The sequence below is a fragment of the Cetorhinus maximus genome, chromosome 16, assembly GCF_964194155.1.
Source record: "Cetorhinus maximus chromosome 16, sCetMax3.hap1.1, whole genome shotgun sequence".
Lineage (NCBI taxonomy): Eukaryota > Metazoa > Chordata > Chondrichthyes > Lamniformes > Cetorhinidae > Cetorhinus > Cetorhinus maximus.
This window is the reverse complement of record NC_135894.1, coordinates 43,623,026-43,639,074: the sequence shown is the minus strand read 5'-3', so window position 1 is coordinate 43,639,074 and position 16,049 is coordinate 43,623,026. Positions and strand designations below refer to the sequence as shown.

The 16,049-nt window shown below is 43.0% G+C and overlaps 1 protein-coding gene across 1 annotated transcript in view; it reads left to right on the top strand.

Moving 5' to 3' along the window:
- epha6 (eph receptor A6) overlaps positions 1-16,049 on the top strand; it is an 832,733-nt gene that overhangs the window by 741,916 nt on the left and 74,768 nt on the right. Inside the window, exon 10 of the mRNA XM_078559784.1 lies at positions 277-402. Coding sequence (XP_078415910.1) covers positions 277-402 — 126 coding nt within the window. The remainder of the gene's footprint in view (positions 1-276; positions 403-16,049) is intronic.

Genomic DNA, 16,049 nt, shown 5'->3' with positions numbered 1-16,049 from the left:
TCAGCAAACGACTGCTTCCATTATAATTCACAAAATAAATTTGCTGGACCTTCAGATCCACAAGGAGAAGCGAATCCCCATTAAACATGCACATTTACAATGCACATTTTTTTTAAACTAATTTCCAAGATGCCTGAATGTGTTGCGATTAAATGCCTAGGGAAAAGCTGATACTTTGTGAGCAGAATCTGCCAGTAAGTCAAAAGAGAATTTCTGTGTCATGCTGGGTTTATTTCATTCTTATCAAATGAAAAATTCGATGTTAATTCTTTCCAGTCAGATTTCCAGGGATGAGAACATACATTGATCCCGATACTTATGAAGACCCATCTCAAGCAGTGCACGAATTTGCAAAAGAAATAGATCCCTCCAGAATTCGCATCGAGAGAGTAATTGGAGCAGGTAAAACATTGTAGAAAATACCATGAAAGTCCTTCCTCTGGTAGAATTGTTTTGGTTTGACCCTGCCTCTTTAAAAGTTGAAGCCTTTTGGGGTATTTGTCCTGCCAGTGATCCTCTCAAACTACTTTGCTTCACACTAACTAATTTCATCAAACAAGATCTTTGAACGTGCATTGTGGGAATAATAGGTTCAAGCCATTAAAGTGTTCAGCCGAAATTCTCCTCTCTGCCATTTAGTGAATACATTAACCAATTTTGCTATTTCAACCATTTTCATGTGTCTGAACCTGTTAGCCCATAGCATAATTTCAGGCTAATGTTACCTGTTTTGATTTTTTTTTTAAATGATGAATTTAATTACATTAGAGATTCATCAATAATCAAAACTATTGAGAAAATAACCCATGCAGTTGGAACATAAAAGCTTTAGGAACAGGATAAAGACCAAACACTTTCTTCTTTGTTTATATATATCTGCTTTCCCACCCTATCTGTCAGTCTCTTTTCACTCTAGAATGAATCCAGTAATCTCCTGAACTCATATATCCCACTTCAGTGGCCTTCCCTGGTAACTTATTCCACAATTCTATTACTACAGGAATGAAAAGTTCCATCTGACTTTCCTCCTTTAGTTTGAATTTGTTCATTAGTCATTTTATGTTTCCTGGTGTTTCAATAAACTGCTATTTGTTGCCATCAACCACCAGCCATCCTGTTACAGATTTTTGTTTCTCTCTTTGGATTTTACTTTCCATTTGGAAGTTGAGTAGAACACTGCTTAAGCAACATGACTGTACCTTAAAGCTTCCTATAACTTAACATTATATTTCAGATATAAAAAACCCTATGGCACTATTTGAAGAAGAGTAGGGGAGTTACCCTGATGTCCCGGCCAATATTTATCCTTCAATCAACATCACAAATATTCCTGGCCAATATTTATCCTTCAATCAGCATCACAAAACAGAAACAGATTTATACATTGCTTTTTGTGGGAGTTTTCTGAGTGCATGTTGGCTTCTGCATTTCCTACATTATAACAGTGCCAACACTTCATTGGCTGTAAAGCGCTTTGAGACGTCCTGTTTTGTGAAAAGTAAATGCAAGTCTTTCCTTCTTACAGAATGGTTAATACACATGTATTTCATAGCTGTAAAAGTGCAGAATTTTATTGCAGAATCATGGGCCTGAATTTTTAGGATGGCGGGGCCTCAGCCACATCCCCGCTGAATCCGGCCACCCTGCAGCCATTTTATGCTCAAATGAACATTGATTGGCAGTAGGCGGGGCTTCCACCTCTCACTTTTAAGGATGTCCTGCCTTGGAGACCTTGGCCAGCAGCTCTCCAGCCCCTGCAGCAACAGCACTACACTGGCCAGAAGAGGAACTGACAGCTGCCCAGGAGAAAGGTGTGTGAGAATGGGTGGTGATGCCCCTTGAGCTGGCAGTGAGTGAGATACCAGTGAATGTGTGATGGGCTTGTGTGTCTGAGTTGAGAGTGATGAGATGATTGCCATACTCTGGCTGCACGGATGAGATGATTCACCCTCTATTTGCATTGGATGGCCAACCTCTTCTGTGCAACATTGGCACTGACCACTGCTGCCACCGTTTTATCTAAAAAGGTTTTATCTTTTTTCAGAAGCCCGCTGGGGCTCCTGGCCTGCCCGCCAGCCTTAACGGGCAGGTCTTTAATGATCTTAATTATCCTGTCAATGGCCTTAATTGGCCATTGACAGGTTGGCGGGCAGACAGCTGATTTCACTGTCCGCCCGCCTTCCTAAAAATTTAAAGGGACCAGGATGACTTCAGGGGTTCCTCCCGACATCATTCCGTGTCATTTTCCCGTCGGTGAGTGGGCCCCACCCCAAAATCGCCGACTGGAAAATTCTGGCCGGTGTGTTTCCCGGGAATGCATAACTAATGCAGTGGGCTTGGAACAATGTGGTGTGAAAACCCACCATTGCGGCCGGCGGGTAAAACCTGGGACGATGCCATCATAAGTCCCGGGAAATGGAGACCCAGGTAAGTGCCAGGCGTCCAGGGGAGGGTAGGGAAAGCCTAAGGGGGGGTCGCAAGGGGGATGATCGAGGTCTCGGGGATAGGCTGTTGGGAGGCGAGGGAAGTCTGGAAGTCACTGGGCCTTAAGGGGAGGGCATCTCCAGTCAGAAGGAGGCTTCTGATGGAGCCTCCACTGCCCCCCCCCACTTCCTGCCTGAGATCTAACTTTCTTTTCAGGTTTCCCCCACAATCCGCCCGCCAGTCTAAAAATTGAGGCTGGGCAGGAAATGGCCGTTAAGTGGCCATTAATTTATTTCCCTTTCGAGGCCTTGCCCGCCCCAGTGTAAAATCGCTGCGAGGTCAGGCAGGCAGGAACCCGGAGGGAATCCCATCTCTGCAATTTTACGCTCCCATTCCCTACCAATAAACCCCCAGGGCCGGGCGGGTGGAGCATAAAATTCTGACCATTGCATCTTACAGCACAGAAAGAGGCCATTCATGCTTGTGCTAGTTCTTTTGAAGAGCAATGCAATTCATTGAGATATCATTCAGCTTTATTAACCCTTCGCCACCTCTCCTGCTACCTAATGGTCTGGCGACAAACTTTTAAAAAATCATCCTGCATCAATTAAACAAAATATTGAATACACTGTGCCTACTGCTATAAATTAACATCAATATTTTACAAATGTTTAGTTATCACTTGAGCTTTGCGCTTATGATTTAAGATATAATCGGACTGCATCAACTTAATTCTAATTTTGTCTCTGTTGACAATCATGTATATTCTGTTTACAATGCATCACCAGCAGAAACACACAGCAAGGGATTTTAGCCACCTGCTAACACTAAGATTATTTCACAGCCTCAAAAAGTCTGTTGTATCAATTTGTTTTAAACTGTTCCTATTTTTCTCAAGTAATTTCATAATTTAAGTCTTCAATTCGCTCACCTGTATTCCAATATATTTTATCCATCTTTATTTACCCTTCTCTCAGATATAACCGGCACTTTTCTAGTACAGGGATGAGTGAGTGATGTGTGCTGTGCCCAAAGTTAAATTAGGGTCCTTGGCTCATTGTTTCCTACAGCAGAAGTTGCCCTATATTTTACTGCTGACATTATAACCTTTGCTGTCTCAAAATACTGTAAGCATGGATTCAGAAATCCAGTCTTAGTTGCTGAGCAGATATGTATGGATTCAAAGATGTTCTCTTTCCAAGATGAATTTTGCTTTGTTGCTTAATGATCCATTGGTGTGTATCCTCATGTACAGTAGGGAACACAATGGATAAAAAGAATCTAGCTTTGCAAAAGAGAAATTAAATTTGATTCAAAATTTGAAACTGTAGCTTATTGAAAACCATTATTTTTAATTGTTCATGAAGCACAAGGTAAACTATCAAAACCGCATTAAGAAAGCTGTTTTCCAGAAGCTAAACCCAGTCATGTTTTGGGGAAAAAAAGACTGCCAACACCAAATGTGAAAATAAATTGAGAACATTATATCTTGTCAAAATTAATCTTTGTTGTTGTAAATTAATTGACAGTTGGCTAATTCTATTCTAATTTATTAAAATAATGTGTTAATTTATACAGACATTGTAACAGAATCCAATTGAAATCTGGAATACTTTCAAATTAAACATAATTAATAAACGATACAAATATATGCCAGCTGCACAGCACATGTAACCACTCTGAATTTCTTTTGTGCTAGAGAGGTTTATCATTTATTATGTTCAGCCATTTAAGATAAAATCTGGAATCAGGTGCATTTTGTGTCACCATCATTTCTCTTTCAGATCTGACCTTATTTTAAATCTAGAAATTACCATTAGTGAAAATCGTTATGTCAACATTCAGCATATTAATATGGCATTCCTCAATTAGCTACTTTAACAGATGATATGGTCCTGGTTTTAATGCTCACCTCTCCAACTTAGCAGAAACCCACGAGGGGTTGGTGACAATTTTAACGAGGCAGGTCATTTACCCCAGCTTTTCCCTGCCCTTTTGAGCAGGCGATCAGGACTCTTGCAGGAACCGGTCAAGGGTTCTTTCTTACATATGCAGATGAGTTCCAGTGATATCAGGAGAGAAGTTATAGGTCAGTATATCCAGCGGGTAAGTTTGACAAATTTATTTTTAAGTTTCCTTGCGGGCAGAGTAACTGGAGTGCTCCCCCAGCACTCACAAGGAAGCCTTGGACCTTCTTTGCTGCTGTTACCACCTGTCCCAACCCTGACCCTGTCACCTCTACCCACAGTCACCTTGAGCTCCCCATCCAGTCATGACAGAGGACCCTTTCCCCTTCAATTTATGACCATGGACTACTCTCACAGGTGCTCTGTTGCAGCCTCCAGCCACTGAGCTCCTGCTTTCGCCTGCTGCCCAGATAGTAGATCTGGGAAAAAGGATCTGTGAATCCTGGTGACCCCAGAAAATATTTTTCAAATGAGGCCTAGCCATCTCGGCCTAACATTCATGCCCCTCCCTGGCATGTCGGACATTTGGAGGCTCATGTGCATCATATCCCCACTTCCCCAAATTAAAAGTGATATCAGTTTGCCTACTTAGTTTAAAGAGTTTAATGTTTCTGATGAAAACAATGGCTAGAAGAATTCAAAAGGGGTACATTAAATACTCAGTGATTTTCCCAAACAAAAACTAGCAGATCAACATTATTTTTTACTCTTGGTCTTCAGTTTAAAATTGTTTATGTCAAGATTTTCATGTCTGACCATTGCCTGATCAAAAACCAATCAGAACATTGGAGGCCAGAGTTTCTCCTGCCACTTTAAAAAAAACTAATGGAGTTCATCATGAAATGGATTCCTTGGGCAGAAATTTTCTCTTGGCGGTTGGGTATGTGCCTGAACCGCTCGAGCGTGAAACGACACGCGTTGACGTTGGCTGAGCGTACAGATGTCAATGCGCAGTTGCGCGATAGTTCGGTTGGCCAACAATTAAAAGGCCTGTTAAGGCTTTTGTGTGATCAATTAACTAAAATTTTTTGCTGCCCGTCCAACCTAACAGTTGGCAGGCAGGCAAAAAGGCCAAGCGGCATTTGCATTTTTTTGGAAACCTCATCCACGGGCGGGATGAGGCTTCCAAAAGCAAATAAAAATAAAATATAAGTTTTAAAATTGAATTAATAACATGTCCCTGCTTATGTGACAGAGTCAAATGAGGGGACATGTTTTATCACATTTTTATTTTCTTCATTTTCTTTATTTAACAGTGCTTCACCTCCCTGAGGCAGCTCTGTGCCTCAGGGAGATAATGAAGCGCTCACTCACACACATGCGTGAAGTTCACGCTCAGCCTGCTTGCCCTCCTACCCCCTCCCCACCCCGCACAGGCAGCACCTAGCGCTGCCACTCACGCTTCACGCTAGCTCGGCCTTAATTGGCTGTGAAGTCGCGGTCTGGTCCTGATGGCGGGCGGTGGTCAGCTTCCCAACTGCCCCCGCCGAGCCCACCCACCAAGGGCAAAATTCTGCCCCTTAGATAGTTCAACACTGAGGGAAGTTTATAATAAGAAATGTAATTGCTGGAAAGCATTAGGGGTTTATCAATGATTATGTTAGTAGATTTAAAAATACTAATATCCGAAAAACATGATTACACAACACAATATGCTTATTGGATTGTGCAAGATGTGCTAGTCATTTTGTGCTGGAAGAAGATTCCTTTGACTTAGTTTCGAATAGCTCAGTATGTCTTTCCAGCTCTCGCTTCACGGGTACTTTATAAAATGGCCTCACACACATTCTTGTCACTAGGCAGGTCATGCTAACAATTTCTGCCCATTTTGACTTTTTTAATATATATTAATTATTTTTATTTTAGTATACTTTAATTATTTTTAAGCTGGTTACTTATACTCTTTTCAAGAGCATGCAAAGCTATGTATGTGTGTGTATATACATATATAAATATATAATATGACTATATATATTATATATGGCTGAACAGCAGTGCTGATGGGAAAGAAAGGCAGGATCAGGAATTAAGGTGTACATACCTTAGGAAAGAAACAGAAGCAAAGGGATAGAACAAGGAAGGGGAATGAATGAATGCATATATGAGAATAAAGGTGAAGAATTAGGCTTTTAGGTTCCATACTTCCTTTCCACAAATCTAACTTTTAGGATATACATTTTAATTATGATTTTCTGCCAGCATTTCAAATTGCTTAGTAGAAAGGCCTTAAATGAAAGTTTAGCAAAACATCTTCAGGTTTTTACATATGATAATTGTTCAAAATCAGCTTGATTTATTTAACCTATTGGCTGAAATATTCAATAGTTATATGGGTGTTGAGGTTATTTATTTTAACTGGAGAAGCCACTACTTGTCAGTTTCCCAGCTGGGTTACATTAGACTTAGAAACTTCCCATGTCTAATGACGCATGAAGTGCACATGCTTATGTCTGTCTGTGTAGCTAGCTTTTCCTGGAGCAGGTCACCAGCCGCTATAGCTTCAGGTGCACCATTCCGCCTCAGGCATAGCTGACCAAGAGACTCCCCCGCTCTCACCGCCTGCTATCGGCAGATTGGAAGGGTTTACAAGTTGGTAATCAACCTGTTCAGCTGCGTTATGAATGCATTTTCCGTCGCCATCAAATCCTGGGAGTGAGACTTGAGTCCGGAGCTTCTGACTCAGATGCTACCCACTGTCCCACAAAACCTGTCCACAGTTCCCATTTTACAAATAAACCTCTGATAAAAGTTAGGATGCATGTTATTGCATAGATTAGGAAAAAGTTCTTGGATTTTTTTTAAAGGCTATTTACTTCAATGATGCGGAGGACTTCTCTGGTTGCTATGTGTAATGATATTGTAATTAAGGGGAACAATTTTCATTTAGAGCGCATATCAAGCAGGTGGCAGGTCAAGAAACTGCTGTATTTACCTAAAAAAAATCAGTGTGAAACTTGTGCCATTTCCATGATCAGGCCTAATTTACATTAACTTGGCAGGGAATCTGACAGGATGGTGACCAGTAGCAACACATTAAAGGACAGATATCTTTTAACAAGTAAGGCAGTGATCACTAAAATTATGCAGCTGCAGGCAAAGTGACTTTGAATAGGGCCTCCAGATTCTCTGATGCAGTGTTGAAACTGTTTGAATAAGTGAGAAGCAGGCAGGACGTCCTCTTACTCTCTGCTGGCCAATGGGTGCCAAGGCAATGTGGACACAGGTGGCAGAAAATGTCATTTACATTGTCCCCAGTCTGCAAGAAATTTAATGAGCTGACCTAGGCCGCCAAGGTAAGAATCTCCTTCACAACTTTCTAAACTGTCTGTACAGCCCTACATGACTCTAATTCAACCTCAGCACCATCAATCATTCTCTTCCCTGCACTTTAAGTTAGCAGGAAACACCCTCCTGCATCTCCTTTTTGATGCACTTACACCCTCAAAAGCTGCTACTGCCCTTACAGCTGCTTCTCCATCATGTCATTACTTGTTGCTTCTTCCTGTCATCATGCACACTATGCAAAACTGCCTCATACATCTTTAAAACCTTTAAAAGGGGCATCTATTAACCCACTTCCACTCTACTTGCAGAAGAAGCTGGCACACAACAAGACAATGACAACCAGCACAGGAGAAGGCCCTGTTACTTTCTAGTACCGCTACTAATGGAAGAGGCCATTTTTTATACTACTGGCAGCGGTTGGTATACAGTATTGGCAATGACCAGGCTGGAGGGCAGGAAAAGCAGGGTGTTTGGAAACCTTCCCTTCCTTTTCTCCTTCTTCTTAATTCTCAGTTACACATTCAGCATAAAAACCAAATAGTTCATAGCACTGCCACTCATCTGATGCTGCTTACCACTATACACTAATCATTGCCCCTCTCCCTTTTTTCAATGCCCCTCAAACAAATTGGGAATTCAAGGCACAAAGACTGAGGAGAATTCTTCTGAAGATGCACCGTCCCATGCTCTGATCCATCCAGGCACCAGCACAAAGTAGCCAGTGTGATGTAGGTAATGAGGTGGAGTGGTCTGTACTGAGTGTTTGACTGGGCAAAAGTGAGCAGTGTAGATGGAAATATTAGCTCAGTAAACAGGCCACCAAAGGGTGAACATGCACCCTAGCTGTAATGAAAAGAGTAGAAATACAGTTTTTGGGGCCCAGTTTTTAAAAGGGATGATTTATGTGTATCAGCAATTTCCGAATATGTTAACTGCCTGCCAGAGAATTTTATATCAGTGATCGTGAGGGGGTCCACTACCAGCTTCTGTTGAGTTCTGTGCATGGCATTGACACTCTGTCGTCAACTATGGAGTGTGTGTTCACCTCAATGCACCATGACACTCTTCTCCCCACCAATAGGAGCCTGTGGCACTCATGTCTCCCAGAGAAGCCCAAAACAGTATCATGCAACCTCTAGGTTTAACCATCTCCTCTAGCTTGGGCAGATTAGGAGACCAAATGGATAAAAGCTTCAATTTGATTGTGAATTTCCTACAGGATTCTCTCCAGCAGATCAGTCAAAGTGCTGAACTGCTGGAGGGGTGTTATACAATAAGAGTGGCAAATGTTAGCATTATTCATGATGTCAACATGACCGGACCTTTGCAATCTCCTGAACCAATACCCACCACAATGCCAGAAAATCAGCTAGGCCAGACTACTGTAGTCACTGCTGAATTTCTGAAATCAGTAGCTGAGTTCTCTCATATTCTCAAGATTGCCAACCACAAGCATCCAAAGAGCCTTTGGCTGAGCCACAGTCACCTTTCACCTTCCATTGCTTCAGCAACTGGGGGGAGCATTTGTAGAAGTTGGTAAGAGAGGACCTAAGAGAAGCACTAAGGTCACACACTAAGGTGACAAATTGATGTGTAAGCTAATAAAATGTTTATTTTTTTAAAATTGTGTTCAGAGTGTTCCTGTAGTAACTGGTGACCCTGTAATATTAGTTGGCAATGTTGGTTCTCTGCACAGATGCAGCTTTATCTGAACGTGGACGAATTCAAAAAGTATGGACATGACTGTTAATGTCAGGTTGTTCTGGTGAAGTACTTTTCAATGAGCGGCTGCCAAAGAGCGCTGGCTGCAGGCAGCTTTTTAATCCCTTACTTCCTTATCATTTTGTGTTTCACCAGCGAGCTTTCCTCTCATCATCCTCATCCCTATCTCTAAGTGATTCCATGTGCTGTCCACATTGTAAAACAAATTTCTGCGGCAAACAGCAAATCAGTACCAAATGAGACACTCTTTGTGAACTGAGTTGCAGGATGTATCCACAATTGCGAACTCCAGTGGTCTGTTTGATTCTGTATCAGAGACCATGGGAGGACACTCTCTGTGCCATTCCTGTGTCTCCCTGGTGAAACTGATTTCTGAATAACTTACAGCACCTGCTGCAGCCCAAATGCATTGCCCTTTAAGAGATGCTGACTGGCTTTAAATAGTGTAGGCTAGCTTGAACTCATGCTAGCCTCTCATGATTTTTCACCCTTGCTCAGGCATGCAGACACTCATTAGTGCACTTAGCAAAGTTTGCATGTTGCCTGGGAATTAATCGCACAATGCAAACCTGCAGCAAACTGGAGTACCATGTACCTTTAAGAGAATGTAAGTGGACTAACCATGGGACTGACCAATCACTGTACAGCACGGGCTACTGGTTAACTGTAAGTCTGGAGCTGGAGGTGGTTGTGGGAGCATGCAAGGATTTAGTGCTCTGTGTTCTGTCACAATAAACAATCACGGTTAGTTCTTATGTTGGTCTCTGCCCATTATTGATAGCGAGCATCAACTAACAAGTATATATGAAGGCATGCAATTCGTAGTGAACTCATAGACTCAAGACATAAAACTGGCGACGAGGATGAAAATAGCAAAATTGTAAGATCTCTAAGTGAGAATCCACAAGGCGGATGAGCAAAACATTATAAAGAGAATCTGTACTTAATTTGTAAAATAGGCAGCAATCAGAGCAGAAAGAAGTGCTACAGTTTTAAATTTGAGAAAAAAGAGAAAAGAAGAAAAACCCTGCAGAATCGCGATCACGGGGATCCCGCCAAAACTCAAAAAGAGCGCGAAACACGGCTCAGAAAAGCTGACGGCTGCAGAGACAGAGTTTAAAAAAAAAGTGACTGTTCTTAAGGCGGCAATACATTTAAAGCGGCACATACAAGAAAAATGGCTTTGGACTGAAAATTATAAGAGATGACAGCGAGATGACAAATCTATGGAAGGCAAAACATGAATTGATCAACAGCAGTCAAAGCCACGGTAAGCCAAATATCTGAATTCATCATTAACTGGGAAGCCCAGTGGAAGCACAGCCCCTCTGCAGTCATTCACTATGCCGCAGTTCAGGCATGTCAATCCATTTGACCCCATTTCAGACGACTGGCCTCAGTATGTCAAATGTCTAGCATTCTTTTTTACCACGAACGACATCGCAGGGGAGGAAAAGAGGAGGGCGATTCTTTTGTCCACATGTCGGAGCAAAACGTACAGGCCGATCCACTGCCTCATGTCACCAAACACCTCCGACTCAAAGACTTTTGACGAGTTAATAAAAATTGTACGAAACCTCCTGAGACCAAAGTCCTCAGTCACTGTGCAGCGCTTCAAGTTCAATTCAAGGAATAGGCTTCCAGGGGAGACAATAGCTGACTATGTGGCTGTTTAAAAGGCATTAACTGAGCATTGCGAATTTGGAATGTCCATTGGTGACATATTGAGAGACCAACTGATATGCGGGATTGGAAATGATACTATTCAAAGGCATTTGCTAGCCAAAGCTAATCTAAACTTCAATAAGGCATTAGAATTAGCCACAGCCATGGAGAGTGCTGTTAGAAATTCAGAAGCTATAAGAGATACACAAAATGGCGCCATCCATCCTGTAGGGCGGGACAGACCGGCAACAAAAGGCACAAAAACATCAGACCCCACAGAAAGGCGGGCAACACCCCCTAAGCACAGATCATTAAAAAACAGCTGTGCTACAGTGAAAACCCACAAAGTGAATGAGAGAAATGCATCCAGGCATCCAGTGGGTGATCGACAATTCAAACAAGTCGAATGCTTTTTCTGCTATGGTCACATAATGCGGCACTGCAGGAATAGGCTGAGACAGCATTTTAAAGACAAAGGGATAGCTTGTGAAATATATCTCATAGAAGAACCAGAAGAAATAGAATCAGACATCCATTCATTATATAACCTGAAATTGGGTAGAACCGAGCCGATCCAAGTAGTCATTATAGTCGATAGACAACCCATTAAGATGGAAGTTGATACTAGAGCATCGATGTCCGTCATTGGAGAACATACATTCAGATACTTGAACAAAGGAACCCATCCTTTAAGATTGGATATTTTGGAAACTAAACTGAGAACATAGATGGGTGAAGAAATAAGACTGAAAGGGTTATGTGAAGTCTCCCTAGAGTCCTTTTCCAACTCTACCTGCTGGTGGGCATGGCTCATGTCTAATTTTGAATATGTGGTGCCCCCTGCCAACTTCAAATACAATTCCTCAATCTTGGGTATTGGGTGTCTATCAGGTTTGTTGACAGTTAGCCTATAGTCACCGCATAAATGCTCGCTTTGGTCTGGCTTCAGCACAGGTACGATGGGTCCTGCCCACTCAGAAAATTGCACTGGTTGTAGGATGCCCAATTTTTCCAAACTGTTCAGTTCGGTTTCAACCTTGGTATGGGGATCAATCTGAAAGGTTGCCTATGATAGTGGTAGCTGCAGAGGGCCCCAGCTTAATAAGCTGCAACTGGCTCGAGAAGATTAAATTGAAACGGGCCGAAATTTTTCAAATTACAACGAAAGGCTTAGAGGAATTGTTGCAAAAGTATGCTTCCATTTTCAATGACGAGTTAGGAAGGATTCGAGGGCTACAGGTCAGAATCCATGTAGACCCAACGCAACTTCCAAATTTATAAGAGCCAGACCAGATCCTTACGCTCTTCAGGAGAAGGTTGAAACCGAACTGAACAGACTGGAAAAATTGGGAAAATTTAATAAATACCGAGGATCGTATCACATGTCTAGCCTTTGGGGTCTCCTCAGCATGTGATATTTTCCACAGAATGATGGAAAACCTGCTCCAAGGATTGCCCCGTGTTATCGTTTACTTGGATAAGGTATTGGTCACGGGACTGATCGACGATGAACACTTAGCAAATCTAGAAAAGGTGCTCAAACGCTTCGCACAAGCCAGGGTACATTTAAAACAAAAGAAGTATCTGTTCCAAGCTAAGGAGGTAGTTTACTTGGGCCACAAGGTTGATACGTAGGGCGTGCATCTTGTGGAAGAAAGAGCCCAGGCCTTTCGCAAGGTTCCTGCCCCAAGAAATACCATGGAGCTTAAGGCCTTCTTAGGCATGGTAAACTATTACAGCCAGTTCTTCCCACATCTCTCGACTGTGCTGGCCCCATTGTACGGCCTGCTTAAGAAGAACCAGAAATGGAGTTGGCAAGCCTCACACCAGGATGCCTTCCTGAAAGTGAAGCGATTGTTCAGATCTTTGGCCGCGTTGGTTCACTTTGACCCCAGGAACGAATTAATTTTAACAAGTGATGCGTCCCCTTATGGAATAGGGGCTGTCCTTTCACATCAGATGGCGGATGGCTCTGAACGACCCATTGGTTATACATCTCGCACACTCAGTGTCGCAGAGCGACGATATTCCCAAATTGAAAAAGAGGGCTTATCTATTGTGTTCGGCGTCCGGAAATTTCATCAATATCTCCATGGTCGCCATTTTCATATTATATCCGACCACAAGCCTCTACTGGGATTATTTGGAGAAGATATAGCAATGCGATATCGCATTGGCTCATATCCAGAGATGAGCAATAATATTAGCTGCCTACGAATACACTTCTGTTCATTGTTTGGGAACTCATCGCACATGCCAATGGACTAAGCTACCTTCCCTTGCCAGCCAATAACATTGGAGGCTCCGATTCCCCAGGAGCTGGTCTTAGTGCTAAATTTTCTGGATTCCTCCCCTGTTCAGACCGGACAAATCCACGAGAGAACAAGCCAGGACCCACTATTGTCTAACGTCCGGGAGCAGGTCTTGGATGATTGGTCAGGTGGATCTAAATCCGGGGAGATGAAACCCTATTTTGATCGCAAATATGAACTCTCCTGTCAGGACTCTGGGGAACAAGGGTTATCGTGCCGCCGAGGGGGCGAAGGCTGTTATTAGCTGAGCTACATAACACTCATCCAGGCATTAGCAGAATGAAGATGCTCGCATGCAGCTATTTGTGGTGGCCAGGCATGGACTTGGATATAGAAACCCTGGCAAGAGCTATCCTCAATGCCAGCAGGTGCAAAAGCTCCCCCACTTTAGCTCCATTGCACCCATGGGAATGGCCAGGGTGGCCATGGGTGCACCTCCACGTCGTTTACATGGGGCCCTTCTTGGGCACAAAATTCGGTCTACTAATTGACTCCCACTCCAAATGGATGGACGTCTATGAAGTCCGGTCACCCACGTCGACTGCAATCATAGACTGTTTGCTGCAGAGATTTGCAGTGCGTGGGTTGCCAGAGGTCCTTGTGTCCGACAACATGACCGCTTCTACCAGTGGGGAGTTCCATAGTTTAACGACCCTTAACGGCATTACCCATATCAAAACCTCACCCTACCACCCAGCATCAAATGGCATGGCTGAGCGGGCAGTCCAAACCTTTAAATCCGGGATGAAAAAGATGGAAGGGGCTTCCATCAGCATGAGATTGTCCGGGTTCTTGTTCGCAAACTGGACCACACCACATAAAATGACCGGCATTGCCCCTGCAGAACTACTAATGAAGAGATGTCTCCGCACCCGCCTGACCCTTATCCAGCCAAATTTAGGAAGAAGGGTGGAGAAAAGCCAAGAGGCGCAGGAGACCAGGAATGATGGTCATGGTCGCGAAAGAACTTCCACAGTGGGAGATGCGGTCCTCGCGTAGAACTTTGGAGATGGGCCCAATTGGCTGTTAGGCGAGGTGAGTACAGTAACTGGACCCCTCTGCTATAATGTAACAGTAAACGGCCGAATAATTTGATGACATGTGGATCATTCCCGCAAAAGAACCCCAACCCCACAAGAAGAAATGCAGCCTTCATCTACGCTCGAGTCTGTTTCACATGTAGAGGACAGGTCACACGATTTGGAAGTACCGGTAGGGCCTGTGGGACCCAAGGGGGTCGGGGAGACAAACCTGCCAATTTCCACTGAGGAACCTCATGGACAACTGTCCACTGAAAAGGAGGTCTTGGAAAAACCAGCCGAGGTCGTTGAACTGCAACGCTCAACACGTCCGTGAAAGCCTCCTGAGAAGTTTGATTTATAAATAATTATTAGTGTAAATAGTTCACATATTATTAAGTTTGTGCACTGTATTTTTTAAGTAAAGGGGGAAGGATGTGGTGAAGTGAAGTACCATGTATTTTTAAGAGATTGCTAGTGGACCACCCATGTGACAATACTGACTCTACAGCATGGGGCTACTGGTTAACTGTAAGTCTAGAGCTGGAGGTGGTTGTGGGAGCATGCAAAGATTTAGTGCTCTCCGTTCTGTTGCAATAAACAATCACAGATTGTTCTTATGTCGGTCTCCGTTATTGATAGCGAGCATCAACTAACAAGTATATATGAAGGTGTGCAATTCGAGTTTACTTGACTAGGGAACTCATAAACTCAAGACATAAAAAATCCCCACATCAATTCCCAAGTCGCCAGATCTCTATCCTGCTATTTCCTGTTGTGAACAGGAATGATGATAAAAGTTTTTTGCTCTAGTAAACAACGCATCAGTCTTCTGCTTAATGCAAGCATAAACTGCAGATTGACTGATCTTACTGATGCCCCTTGATGGCAAATTGGAGGAGCGAGATGCAAAGAAGTTCAGAGCTGCTGTGACCTTGCTGAAAAACTCAATGCTGCCATGACATTTGGTATGTCACAGGAAATGACACACTTCTGTGATAGCTTCCCTGAAGAAGCAAAGCCACTGTATGCACTCTTCAGAGAACTGCACACATGCTGTTCTGCAGCTATAGATTCCATTGGGAAATTATAGTTTCCTGGGAGCATGCCGCCTTCTATTTGATTTCCCTACAGCTGCATCTCTTTGCCCATTTCTCCTCCTGCTCTTACCTGTGTAACTCCCAGAAGGACCCCCATGAATGAAAACTGCCATTCAGAACATTCTACAATAAATACAAGCACTCTGAAATCTCTTATTAGCAATTCAATGCAAACAAAACGTTTTCCAAAATTTCCTATTGTTTTACCTGAGTGTAGCGGAGGACCCCTTCAAATATTAGTGGCAATAGGTACCCCTTGGCTTGTACTGCCTTGTAGGCAATAGACGGAACTGATGGTAGTAGAGATTAAAATGGTATTGGGAATTGCAACTATGCCATCTGATTTCCATGAACATATTTCAGTAAGGCTCCCACTTTTTTTCTATTGAGAGCTCAGATCACACAGATTGGGGTCCATCCAGAAGTTGGAATAGCTGGGACCTTGGCATTGATTCAACATTTTGGTTTCATGCATTATTTTGGTTGCACTGCTGCTTCCTTTTTAAATGCAATCAGAGCAGCAAGGATACAAATTACCTCCATGTTCTTCTAAAT